Source organism: Coregonus clupeaformis, chromosome 33 (genome assembly GCF_020615455.1).
Source record: "Coregonus clupeaformis isolate EN_2021a chromosome 33, ASM2061545v1, whole genome shotgun sequence".
Classification (NCBI taxonomy): domain Eukaryota; kingdom Metazoa; phylum Chordata; class Actinopteri; order Salmoniformes; family Salmonidae; genus Coregonus; species Coregonus clupeaformis.
The window spans coordinates 21,885,971-21,899,651 of record NC_059224.1 but is presented as its reverse complement, the minus strand read 5'-3'; the positions used below and the strand labels follow the sequence as shown (position 1 = coordinate 21,899,651).

At 42.5% G+C, this 13,681-nt stretch overlaps 2 protein-coding genes across 5 annotated transcripts in view; both read right to left on the bottom strand.

The window, feature by feature from the left end:
• esr1 (estrogen receptor 1) overlaps nucleotides 1-5,058 on the bottom strand; it is a 29,398-nt gene extending 24,340 nt beyond the window's left edge. Inside the window, exons 1-3 of one of the 4 annotated variants that reach the window (XM_041860353.1) lie at nucleotides 4,916-5,058; nucleotides 3,690-4,118; nucleotides 1,634-1,860 (exon numbers count right to left, since the gene is read on the bottom strand). In XM_041860353.1, the coding sequence (XP_041716287.1) occupies nucleotides 1,634-1,860; nucleotides 3,690-3,994 (532 nt within the window). In that variant the 5' untranslated portion in view covers nucleotides 3,995-4,118; nucleotides 4,916-5,058. Of the gene's footprint in view, nucleotides 1-1,633; nucleotides 1,861-3,689; nucleotides 4,411-4,915 lie in introns of those variants that run through there. The other 3 variants (XM_041860354.1, XM_041860356.1, XM_041860352.2) reach the window with 3 other exon arrangements.
• A 1,197-nt stretch (nucleotides 5,059-6,255) lies between these two features.
• On the bottom strand, nucleotides 6,256-13,038 carry armt1 (acidic residue methyltransferase 1). The gene is made up of 5 exons (XM_041860346.1): nucleotides 12,947-13,038; nucleotides 10,219-10,324; nucleotides 9,705-9,946; nucleotides 9,097-9,262; nucleotides 6,256-8,888 (listed from the first exon to the last, which is right to left on the bottom strand). Exons 1-5 carry the CDS (start codon nucleotides 13,006-13,008, stop codon nucleotides 8,106-8,108), a joined length of 1,359 nt encoding a protein of 452 aa, XP_041716280.1. The 5' UTR covers nucleotides 13,009-13,038; the 3' UTR covers nucleotides 6,256-8,105.
• Nucleotides 13,039-13,681: the final 643 nt, after the last annotated feature.

Here is a 13,681-nt window from a genome sequence, read left to right as displayed (position 1 = left end):
TTTCTTCAAACCAAGCTGCTTACCTATTGCAGAGTCAGTCTTCCCAGCCTGGTGCAGGTCTACAATTTTGTTTCTGGTGTCCTTTGACAGCTCTTTGGTCTTGGCCATAGTGGAGTTTGGAGTGTGACTGTTTGAGGTTGTGGACAGGTGTCTTTTATACTGATAACAAGTTCAAACAGGTGCCATTAATACAGGTAACAAGTGGAGGACAGAGGAGCCTCTTAAAGAAGAAGTTACAGGTCTGTGAGAGCCAGAAATCTTGCTTGTTTGTAGGTGACCAAATACTTATTTTCCACCATAATTTGCAAATAAATTCATAAAAAATCCTACAATGTGATTTTCTGGATTTTTCTTTTCTCAAATTGTCTGTCATAGTTGACGTGTACCTATGATGAAAATTATAGGCCTCTCTCATCTTTTTAAGTGGGAGAACTTGCACAGTTGGTGGCTGACTAAATACTTTTTTTCCCCACTGTATATACTGTAGACTCTTAGCTTTCATTTGACACCAAATTGTATAAGCTCCTATGACCACCCTCCATACCCAATATTATTTAGATATATTAGGCCTATAATTACTGTGGCATTGGCTATGCTGCAGCAAATGTATCTGTCACAAGAAAAAAATGTACCAGCTGGTGAGATGCTACATGCATAGAGCCCCACAGTGGAGGTGTCATAACACCCATAAAACCTAGCGGTCAAACAGGGAAATGGTTGCAATTGTTTTTCCACCATTCATTTTTCCCATAGGGAATTTTAGAAACACTTCAAATAAGGGCTGTGTTTCGTGTAGGCTTACCCTGGCGTGACGTTTTGATAACCATGTAAATGTTTCTCGGACAAGGTGACTTTTATCAATATATTCGGCTCTATTTACTCTCATATTCGAAAATGCTAATTAGCATAAAAGTAGACATCATGCAAGACTACAAATCCCTGCAAGCTCCTGTGCTTCTTCTCTAGATGACACATTTGCTAACAGGTATTGTGTCAATTTAAAACTTGCACAAAACAGTTCACAGAATTGTCCATTTAAAGAAATGTAGACAATTTATTCATTACTAAATTTAGCTCACAATTAGATAGTTAATCCAGAGATTGTTACCTTTGCCTCGATTCGGCAATCTTGTCCAGATCATCATGGCATTTGTAGTTCTTTATGATAGCCACATTAGAATTTCATTTTGGGGGGGTAAATACAGGCAAATATATGAATAAAAGTCACTTTGTCCAAGAGAGATTTACAAGGTTATCAAAACGTCACGCCAGGGTAAGCCTACACGAAACACAGCCCTTATTTTAAATGTTTCTAAAATCCCCTATGGAAAAAAAAGAATGGTGGAAAAACGATTGGAACCATTTCCTTGTTTGTGACTCGGCCAGATATACTGTAAATTGACTTTACAAAGCTGGTTAGGAGCCAGGGACAACAAACAGCCAATGTCAAGGTTGGTTTCACAATAAGACTCCCAACCCCCTGCTGACACACACACACACACACACACACAAACACACACACACAGAGATGCACACACACACACACAGATGCATGTACACGCACACACATTGCATTGACAGAGATGTTGGGAAGTGGAGTGGGATATAGTAGTAGGGATGAGAGGAGGCTTACCTTGAATGCTCCTTTTGAAGAAGGCTTTGCAGCCCTCGCAGGACCAAACTCCGTAGTGGTACCCAGAGGCAAAGTCGCTGCAGACCGCACAGTACCTCGTCTCGTTGGCCATCTCAAACACCCCGATCCCTGACCCTGAACCTGCTGCAGCGAACGGCTGCTGCCTATCGGAGGCGATGCAGAGCTTCTCCTGGGACGCTGACTGCTGATTGGTTACCACACTCGACCTGCAACACAGGGATTGGTCAGATGATTGTCTTTGCTGGGATGAGTCAAAGATTGTCAAATATATTGACACAATAGTTGATTGACCACTCTAACAATGGAAATACAGTACATGTCCGCAGGAGGAGGCGAAATCAGGTGGGACCATTCTAGACAATGAGAGGGCAGATACGTGTGTGAACAACAGGTCATAGAGATAGATAGAGGACTTATCTTTTGTATCTGTGCCATTATAGCGTATGTGACAGCATGGGCAGTGTCTTCTCCATTTGAAAGTAGTCAATTTTCTTCTTCTTCTTCTTAATTGGCTGATTGCTCCCAACTCATATGAATCCCCACCAAGTTGTCTACTTTAAATTGGTGGAAGCCCTCAATGGCAATGACAATGTTAAAATGGGTTATATCCATGATGAGCCCTCTATATATCTCTATGACAACAGGCACAACTCCGATAAAATAAGCCTCACGTAGCAAATTCGCAATTACATTTTTAAAATTGACTTCCATAAAACAAATCTTTAAATTGTGGGCTTATTTTTCGTGGAAAGATTTTGGGCTGAGTAAAACCTCTCACTTTGCCTCTTCCTCTCTGGATGAGTCAACCTGGAGCTGTACTTTGTGACATTTATTCAAGATGACATCACTGAAAGCTTTTTTACAAACTAATTAATTCAAATGTGACTTTTCGGCAATAAAAAATAAATACGATTTAATTACTTTTCTCCTTTTAATAGTGTGCCGGTTGTCTTTAAAAGCATACTCCTCTAATGATCTCTGCCTTTCAATCCAAGTGCTTTCAAAACATGAAACGACCAACATCAATTTCTCTGATAAAAAATCTCACAACTGCCAGACAATGATCTATTCTGATTCAATAAAGAGAAAAGTGTAATAGAGGTTCACACCATTGAGCCTTTCAATCTTTCAAAGGACACATTGAGCCAATTATAGCTAACAGCAGCATCTTAGGTTAATGTACTACCCCCCCAGCAACTAGATCTGTCTCCACCTCATTCAGGAAATGAACTGTACGTGTGTACTTTTGTTGTTCTTACGTATTTCTCTTTTCTCAAGGTCTCCAGCAAAGTCGTTAATCGGAGGGATTAAAGCTCCGTTGCTACGGCTTCATAAACGCTCACAACAGCCTAAATATTTCCCTTCTGATAATGAATTATCTTTCATTTTTAAAGAAGATAACCTAGTACAGTAATGTCACATATACAGTAATTACATAATGAGCATAATACCCCACTTTGAGGACTAAACATTATTGAAAAGGTGTTATAAAACTAAATCCTGAGTATATGTTTAGTTTTAAATAGTCTATTTTGTGGCTATCATTCTTTGTTGGTCAGACAAACTACAAAAAAGAGGATGCTAAAGAAACAAAAGTACACAGAGCAAAATAACAAAATGTTATCCCCTAAAGACTGACAGAAATATGACTGTTAATGTGGGATAAGGACAGTCAAACAAGGAAGGGAACAATAGAAAAGACCAAACCTAAACTCTATATCAACAGTATATATTCACTCAATGTAGCCTATCACTCTCTCTCTCCAAGCAGACATATCATATGGGTCAGGACACTGAAATGCTCTGTGAAAATTACATAATCAGTGGTCTGGTGTACCAGACTTACAGGGACATAGCAGCTGTTGAAAGATGCTCCATAGTCAGCAACATACACTGTCCAAATAGTGATCAAACAAACATCACGGATCTCACTCTCTCTCTCACACTTCACCTACTTACATTACAGCAACACATGTTCAGCCAGAACAGCTGACTCCCATATCATAATTGCTCAATGACAGCTTAGATCACTCACCTGTATAAGGGTGTGGAAGAGGTCTCCAGGTAGTATGACTGGCTGGGGAGACCATGGTGGCTTGGGGGGTGGAGGAAGGGGCTGAGCTGGGGGCTGGAGGACACAAACACCAGGGGGCCGGTAGGACTGCTGCCCAGGGACTGCAGGCTGCCATCCGAGGGGGGTCCGTGGGCATCCAGGGGGGCGGTGGAGTAATAGAGGGGGGCTGGGCCTGGGGCAGGGGCTGTGTAGTCATACCCTCCCTCCAGGTAGTTAAGGGCAGCCGCCCCTCCACCCCCACCGCCGCGTGTCTCCTCAGGGTACATGTTGCTGTTGGGGGTGGTCGGCTGCTGTGGTGAGCGTTTCGGAAGGAAGATGGCGTGGCTCTCCAGGGTCGTTCGGGATCTGAGAGGAGCTCCGAGAGGTTTGGAAATCTGTGTCTGGGACTGTCTGACCAGCATCACATTCACAGAACAACAGCAGTGATAAGCAGCTTGATTTAGACTGGCTCACTAAGGGGTGGGAGGGGAGAGGGGCTCTGTTCTGTCTTCTCTCTCTCTTGTCTCTCGTCCCTCTCTTGCTATGTTCCTTCCTTAACAGCCTGTGCTAAGCAACTCATTACTGGCTGTTGGGCCAAAGCGTTCACTAGGTTCTCTCTCTTTTCTCTTCCCTCCTTGCTCTCTTTCCCTCCCAGCTTCCGCCTGAAGGCAGCCCAAAAAACATTCCTCCCTCCCTCTTATTTTTGAGAGGCAGAGCTTTTCTCTCTTTTCCCTTAACTATGTACACTGCTGAGGGAGGGGGGGTAGAGGAAAGGACAAAAAGTGAGAGATAAATAGAGATAGCGAGCAAGAGAGAACGAGGGAGAGGGAGAGAGTGAGAGAACAAAAGAAAGAGGCAGCCACTAACAACTCTCCTGTCCCCTTACATTTTTCTAAAACACCAGCTTATTTTTATTTTCCCTGAAAAGCTTTTAGTGGACACAGCTAGGCTCCAAGGAGAGTTTCACCCTGGTGTGATTTCCTCTCTGAATACTTATCAATCATTTAGCTAACAGGTACTGCCGTCGCCCAGAATATCCCTCCTTTCTGACTCACTCTTCTAAATTAAATCACTATTGAATGTGTCTATCAGGGAATTTATGTGCAAATCTGGCAAATTTATACAAAACAATTCCAAGAGTAGGAAGCTATAAAATAGGAACCCATTAATTGAAATATACACAAAGATGTCATAAATACAGTACTTACCTTAATGTCGTTATGGATCAATCTTCAGCTCTTTCGGTCTAATCATGAGCATTGTTGTGTTGAGTGGCTATAGGGAACGTTCCTCTTTCTCTCGCTTTCTCCCTGCTCTCTCATCCCTCTTTCTCCTGTCTTTCTGAGATCTGGCTTCGCTTCACAATGAGAACAAGATATTTTAAAAAAGGTATAATCAAATTAAAAATGCAGCCGGATCGATATTGATGGTGTATCTCTAGAGCAGGTCAACATGACACAGCAAACAGAATGTGAGGTCAACACTCTTCTGATGCCAACATTACGCAACTCCCAGTGGGGAAATGATGAGTGGATTCAGGCCATGCATGTTCTTATATGTTTCATCTTTTCATAGCCTACATCTATACAGCAAAACATAATACAGCATTGCGGTAAGGTCACCAAACTACATTTACTATACCCTACTGTGACCAAGAAAATGCTATTAATTTAAAGTACATTTTCTTGCTATTATTGGGCCTTTCAAGAGGAATACCTTATCAACGATAGCCACTGATCAAACATAAACTATTATCCCGCCAAAGCAGCAAACAAAGGGGTTTTACGTACATGCTGCATCACAGGAATAATCACCCAACTCCGCATGATGAAATTAAACCAATGTTTAAAAAGTCATTTAATGTCTCCCCAGTCCTTTAGGCAAGTTTCAGGGCATACAAGGACAACACTTGACCTTCAACATATACTGGAAGATAACTATTTTTCTCTAAAGGAATAATGGTGTAACTAGTAGAAATGCAGGGTGTGCCTAGCACAACACTGTTATTACTAACTTAAGACTACTAGTATGTCCAGTCCTCAACGTGTGCAAGAATTCTCAGTACATAAAAAGGGACATATTAGCTCTCCATATTAGTCTGGAGAAGATGAGCATCTTCATTTCCACAAACACAACTCAGTGAGGTCATACTGGGGATTCATATTTTTCCAAACTTTCTTGACAAATTGACGCCTGGATTTTATGGGGGAAAGTAAACTTATTGCTTATTAAAATGATGGTTCATTGACCTCTATCGCCGCAAACTGGGAGAAAATGGCCTCCTGTTTGGCCCGCTGGCTAGAGAAGCTCCTCTCTGTACAATGTCTCTTCACTCAGTAAACAACCCAGATTCAGACATGTCATGTCAAGTGCTAAACAAGTAGTCCTGATTATGATAACACCATTTTTATACACGTTGCCAGGATAAAATGAACAGAGAAATAAAATGGGGAGGAGTGAGAAGAGGGAAATTACAAAATCCTCTTTCTAGGGCAAGCCACAGTTCCTCTTTTCCTACTGTAATTATGGCTTCATTTACACAACAATATAAGACCCGTCATTGAAGTTCTTTATTTAAACCAAGTCCGTTATAATATAATAATTTTTGTTCCAGATTTCTGCAAAGAGAACAATCCAGTCATTTAGGATCACAACGGCACCAGCACTGGTTACAGAGGCATTCTAATGACATGAGTAAATAACATTTTGTACTATCAAAACAGAAACAGAAATACTGAATTAGACAGGTGTTAGTGCTATTCGTTCATCAACACACACACCTTGTATGTGTGATTGCACTGCCCCAAATACCATGATTTATCTATAGTTTTCCAGAGTGGGTACATTACCTTGTAGTTCAACTTCAGTTATTTAACTCTGAAAATGTAAACTCCGGGACTGTGGTCACTGTGCAAACCCTGATGCATGCAAACAAAAGCACATGCAATAAATTGACGAGACAACAAACTGAGGACGTTGATTAAGACCCAGAAAACACCAGCAACCACAAGTTATTCTGTAATGTATGCTACTCTTTCTTGCCAAGCTCATGCAAAAAAAATTGGCTAAAAAAGTAGCCGCTGACTTTGGATATTACATAAGGTCTCAACTTAAAATAACAATTCAAAAACTAATCACGACAGGCCAACTTAACATGTAAATGTTAAAATTCCACCTTGCATCTTATTGCCTCTGATTATGAATGAAATGACTCTCAAAACTTTTATCGCTGTCGGGGAGACAAAAAAAGTACATAATATGGCTGAAAAAAAGTCACTTAAGATCAGATTAGCATGTTTCAATTCATGACTTGGAATTTCAATGTTTATAAATTAACTGATTTGAAATGGAATCGAGGTAGAGCCCAACCCTGGTACTGGATGATGGTAAACAACTGTCAACACATTAAATGGGGGAAGTAAATTTCATTGTTTTGTAGTTTTCCCAGGACAGATTTCTAACCAGCAGTTGATCATTATTTAAATGGCCGAGGCTGCGGATCAGGAGGTAACTGCCTCATCCCACTGGAACCGACTCACGTTCTGTGCATGTGTTTCTTTACCTCTACTTTACGCACACCCAAACTTGTGGTCATCCTCCCTTCGCATTTCTCACTGTCAACCGTGAATGATAGTTCTTCAAGTTTTACCGGTGAAACATCCTTGCAGAATCTGCATGCAAACCATTTGATCACAATCAGTTCCATGGGGATATGCATTTAGATATTCTTGAGTGTAGGCTACAGTGTTGTTTTGAAGTAGGCTACAGTGTTTTGAATTAGCTATGTACCGTGAGCACATTTTTAGCAGTTGGTATTAAACTGTAGCATTCCTTTGCTGAGTGGCGTGCGCTGCTGAGTTTAGGCTGCATGAGAGAAATATGTAACCATTCTCACAATCATCCTAAAATCTCATTAGAAATTAGGTGTTTTATACTACGCTATTTTATTTGGTTCTGTAGAATATTATAATTATGTGATCTTACAGACATTGATTCAGCTTGGCTCTAACTTTATTAAACAAGCACCTTTCGCCAGAGTAGCCTGTTCAGGCAGCTGAACGAGTAGAGCAGAGACTGTTTAAAGTAGAGAATCCCGCACATTCGCAGAAGCTTCGGCCCTTTAGCTGTCGGGAAGAGGGTTCCAGAGAAGTCGGATCCGCAGCCACTCCATATTTAACAACACTCTCCCCTCCTCTTTTTGAAGTACCCTCTACCATCCTCCTTTAAACTACTCTCAGATTTTAAATACATTAGGAAGTTCTACGACAAAACACACTACACCTCTAACCTGGCTTATGGTTACAAGTACACTTCCCCTGCTCACGCCCTTACTTCCTCTGATTATGATGACACCACTTCTTATGAACATGTTGACGTCACTTCCTGTGCCAGACAGGTCTACTGTTCCCTGTGAGGGCTGGAGAACTGGACCACAGCGTACTTCCCGCTGGTCATCCAGCTGGGGTCCTGGGTGTTGAGGTTCTCCCCCTGCCCCGTCTGGAGCCCCACCTGGATGTTAGCCTTCAGAGTCCTCAGACTGCACAGGGGGGCTGGCCCGAACCCCCTCAGTGCCCTATCAAACGGCACCATGTGATCCCACTCCCTGTCCCCAGTCAGCTTCCTGTAGTTCAGGTCTCCTTTAAACAGAATCAGGTCGGCTCCCTGCAGGGTCGCGTAGAGGTCAGGCGCGTCGCCCGCCATGTCACAGTATTCATGAGGCATTGTCCAGAATGGGTGGTCGTGATAGGACCACACGCCCTCCTGTACGTAGCTCTGCCATTGGACGCCGCTCTTGGACATCCACTTGTGATTGGCCGCCAGGGTCTGGCGGATGGTCCACTGGAAGTCGTGTGCGGTGACGTCGGAGACAAACCAGGGGATGGACTTGCCATGGAAGCGGACCTCCCTGGCCAGACCAGAGGACACCAGGAAGTTAGCCAGGACCAGGTCTGTGACCAGCTCGAAGCCAGCATTGTCCAGGACGATGTCCACCCTCCCTGGGGTGGTTTTGCCGTCCTCCCCTGGTCTCTGGGCAGAGGTCAGAGCAGACCACACCATGTTGGAGTCGTCCACCAGGATAAAAGACTTCAGGTCAGACAGGGAGTCAATGGGACTGGCCTTCTGAGAGTTCTCCATGCCAGCAGAGATGGACAGGTCACACTTGTTCCCCCACAGAGACACCTGAGAGCAGGAAGAGAGACATTAACTCACAGAAACTGTGATGGTAACATTTGGGATTAAATGACAAAACATCACCTGATCTGTGATAATCCCCCCCCCCCTCACTTCAATTCGCTTTCATTTTCAACAATCAACATTTAGCTGGCCCCTTTTAATAAACCCCTGAAGTTTGCACATCTTCACCTATGATATTGTTGGCAGTATTCACCTGTAGTAGTTTGTGGAACTGCTCCATGAGCTGTGTCTCTGAGAGGTCGTCCATGTTCCTGTTGAATCCCTGTAGATATGTACACAGGGATATCACAGCCTGCTGGGACTCAAAGAAACTCTGCGTCTTGCTTTCATTAAACACGTCAAAGTCGCTGATGGGGGGACTGGCACAGACACAAAGAGAGAAGGGAAAGGTTAAAAGACACATACACTAAATGGATAACTCTTTATATTACTGTATCATGTATAAAGGGTTTATAGGTAGCATATTAATAGTTGATAAATCAGTTATAACATTGGTTGAAATGGGATTATCAGGGATGTTTATGAATCATCATGAAACACTATCATCTATGCCAGCGTTTCCCAAACCCGGTCCTCGGGACCCCAAGGGGTGCACGTTTTGATTTTTGCCCTAACACGACACAGCTGATTCAAATGATCAAAGCTTGATGATTAGTTATTTGAATCAGCTGTGTAGTGCTAGGGCAAAAATCAGATGGCGCACCTCTTGGGGTCCCGAGGACCGAGTTTGGGAAACCCTGATCTATGCATTCCCTTCTCAAGACTAAGCTAATGCTAACATTTAGCAGCACTGGTTCTCACTTGAGCCAGATGGCCTCCTGTATCCTGCGGTACATATAGCACTCTATGTAGAGCCAGGGGGACTTGAACCAGCTGACGGGGTCCTGCTCCCCCAGTAGCCTCTGCTGTCTCTGGAGGTACTGGTTCCAGCTGTCTGTGTCCTCCAGGCCGTCACACAGAACCAGGATAGGCTTGTCTGTCAGCAGCTCATTTCTTAGCTTCGAAAGAAAGCCAATGGTCCTCTTCTCTGCCTGGACTCCCTCCTATGGGAACATAAGCATTTTGCTACACCCGCAATAACATCTGCTAAATATGTGTATGTGACCAATACAATTTGATTTGATATAGAAGAGGAGTAGGATGAAGTTGAACCATAGACTCTGATCTAAGGTCAATTTGGTGTGTTTATTATAAGGACTTGGGGGAGGATAAGCTGATCCGAGATCAGGATGTGTCAGGAAATTCAAAATGTCCAACATTTGGATGATTATAGCACAGTGGCTTAGGATGGACCAGTGATGATGGTTATCCTTACCTCTCCAAACTCCTCAAAGAACTTGTTTTTGTTGCGATGGATGGTGTCAATGACTCTTGTCAGGATGGTCGGCAACCTGTCTCTCACTGTCAGATATGCAAATGAGCTGTGTGAGGAAGAAACACATGACAAATTAGGAGCAACGTTTCGATTTACACTACAAGTCAAAAGTTTGGACACTCCTACTCATTCAAGGGGTTTTCTTTATTTTTACTATTTTCTACATTGTAGAATAATAGTGAAGACATCAAAACTATGACATAGCACATATGGAATCATGTAGTAACCACAAAAGTGTTACACAAATCAAAATATATTTTATATTTGAGATTCTTCAAATAGCCACCCTTTGCCTTGATGGCAGCTTTGCACACTCTTGGCATTCTCTCAACCAGCTTAATGAGGTAGTCACCTGGAATCCATTTCAATTAACAGGTGTGCCTTCTTAAAAGTTAATTTGTGGAATTTATTTCTGTCTTAATGCGTTTGAGCCAATCAGTTGTGTTGTGACAAGGTAGGGAGGGTATACAGAAGATAGCCCTATTTGGTAAAAGACCAAGTCCATATTATGGCAAGAATAGCTCAAATAAGCAAAGAGAAACGACAGTCCATCATTACTTTAAGACATGAAGGTCAGTCAATACGGAACATTTCAATTACTTTGAACATTTCTTCAAGTGCAGTCGCAAAAACCATAAAGCGCTATGATGAAACTGGCTCTCATGAGGACCGCCACAGGAATGGAAGACCCAGAGTTACCTCTGCTGCAGAGGATAAATTCATTAGTTACCAGCCTCAGAAATTGCAGCCCAAATAAATGCTTCACAGACACATCTCAACATCAACTGTTCAAAGCGGACTGTGTGAATCAGGCCTTCATGGCCGAATTGCTGCAAAGAAACCACTACTAAAGGACACCAATAAGAAGAAGAGATCTGCTTGGGCCAAGAAACACGAGCAATGGCCATTAGACCAGTGGAAATCTGTCCTTTGGTCTGATGAGTCCAAATTTGAGATTTTTGGTTCAAACCGCCGTGTCTTTGTGAAACGCTGTGTGGGTGAACGGATGATCTCCGCATGTGTGGTTCCCACCGTAAAGTATGGAGGAGGTGTTATGGTGTGGGGGTGCTTTGCTGGTGACACTGTCTGTGATTTATTTAGAATTCAAGGCACACTTAACCAGCATGGCTACCACAGCATTCTGCAGCGATACGCCATCCCATCTGGTTTGGGCTTAGTGGGACTATCATTTGTTTTTCAACCAGGACAATGACCCAACACATCTCCGGGCTGTGTAAGGGCTATTTTACCAAGAAGGAGAGTGATGGAGTGCTGCATCAGATGACCTGGCCTCCACAATCCCCGACCTCAACCCAATTGAGATGGTTTGGGATGAGTCGGAGGCAGAGTGAAGGAAAAGCAGCCAACAAGTGCACAGCATATGTGGGGACTCCTTCAAGACTGTTGGAAATGCATTCCAGGTGAAGCTAGTTGAGAGAATGCCAAGAGTGTGCAAAGCTGCCATCAAGGCAAAGGGTGGCTATACTTTAAGAATATCAAATATCAAATATATTTTGATTTTTTTAACACTTTTTTGGTTACTACATGATTCCATATGTGTTATTTCATAGTTTCGATGTCTTCACTATTATCCTACAATGTAGAAAATAGTAAAAATTAAGAAAAACCCTTGAATGACTAGGTGTCCAAACTTTTGACTCATACTGTACAATTAAGGAAGGGTGCAGATCAATCTGACTCAGCCCATGCAATTTCTTGACATGTTGCTGACAACAACAAAGTTATGAATCCTCACAGTTTAGCACCTGAGGCAACTAAGGAGAACGGGCATGGCTTGACCTAGCCCCCCCAGGTGAACTAAGGATAGACACACATGTTCATCTGATCAAACCATCTCTGACATCTATGGTTCCTTACTTCCTCAATCTTCTATATCCCTCAAACTCAACTTTGGACTTCGAAGCCAGTTCCACTGCATTTTCTTCCGTTGTTCCCCTCTAACCTGGACTGATTTAGACCTGGGACACCAGGTGGGTGGAATTAATTATCAGGTAGAACAGAAAGCCTTTAGGCTCCGGACCTCGTAGGGTAAGAGTTTTACATTTAAGTCATTTAGCAGACGCTCTTATCCAGAGCAACGTACAGTTAGTGAGTGCATACATTTTCATACTGGCCCCCCGTAACACCCCAGTTCTAATTCCTACAGTCCTCCTTATTTTAAGTCAAAACATGTTTTTAAAGCTTAAATCGTTTGACATCAGCTATCAAGGCTAAACCACATTGTTTTACATGTTTGCTGGAATAGCACCAGAGATATACCATTTATTGATGCCACTTCATTCAGAATTGATCTGGTCTGATTAGCATTCAAAAACAAACGCGTCGTTGGTAACGTTAGATGCTGTAGCTAACAAAAGTGAATCTGAACTGTAATTTGATTGACCAGGAGCCAAGGAACTATCAGGTGCCAATACAGAAAGCTAAACTTAATCACACTAGCCTACTTCCAGTAGCTAAGTTAGCTAGCTAGCTGTAAAATGTGATATAGCTTGCTAGCCAACTTACGTTAGCTGGCGCTGCTAGCCTACGTACCACGCTGCCGTCTTCCTGACTAAACACAATTCTGTTGAACTGTCTCTTTGATTGTATAGCTTAGATATAGTTAAAACACGGATCATAAGAGTATTAAACATAGCTGTCAACATACCCTTCCACTTTAGCAGACAGGGATGGAGGGACTAATTGGCGCAAAGATTGATTAGCCGCCATCTTTTCAACCAGGAACAGAATATGACAACGTTCTTCTTCTATATTATTATGCCAGTCCGCAAACAAACGTTAACGGTGCATACCGCCCCCTACAGTACAATTCATTATACTTAGAGATAGAAAAAAGGAGAAAACGAAAAAATTACCCTGCCAACTATTAAAGGAGCAGTCTTGTGTAGGGAATCAATGTACCATCCAAACCACTGTGAAATATATTTTCCATAACCAAAAAATATTGTATTTTCAGCTGTTTGAAGCTGGTGTACAAAACCGAAAGTAAAAGAAGCAAAAACGAAACTTTAAAAAGGGGAGCATAGAAATAGAGTACATAGAACAGATCTACCGCTTCTTACACTTGCTTTCAATAAAGATGGCAGATCTATAACTCACATTTTATGTTAATTCGGTCAGTCGCCCAAAAAGTTACATATTGCAGTCAACAGCCTGGGAGGACAGAACACTACCATTCAACACCCCCTGTAACTCTTCTGCAGTAAAATCTCGTAATCCCAAGTACTTCTCTGCAGCTGTGTTCACAAAATATATTTTCTGTGATTTACGCTCCATTTCTGTGGTACAGTTGATAACCATGGCTATGAACGCTAAGAAACCAACCTTACTGAAGCACATTTTATTCCAATCACTCTCTATTGGCCTCAGCCTACTCACAGGG

Excerpts from the sequence above, each read along its gene's own strand:
- armt1 (XM_041860346.1), bottom strand. The coding sequence starts at position 13,008 with ATGGCGGCTAATCAATCTTTGCGCCAATTAGTCCCTCCATCCCTGTCT. Across the intron at positions 9,263-9,704 it reads CAGGAGGCCATCTGGCTCAA|TCCCCCCATCAGCGACTTTG; the intron begins GTGAGAACCAGT and ends TGTCTGTGCCAG. Across the intron at positions 8,889-9,096 it reads AGTTCCACAAACTACTACAG|GTGTCTCTGTGGGGGAACAA; the intron begins GTGAATACTGCC and ends TCCTGCTCTCAG.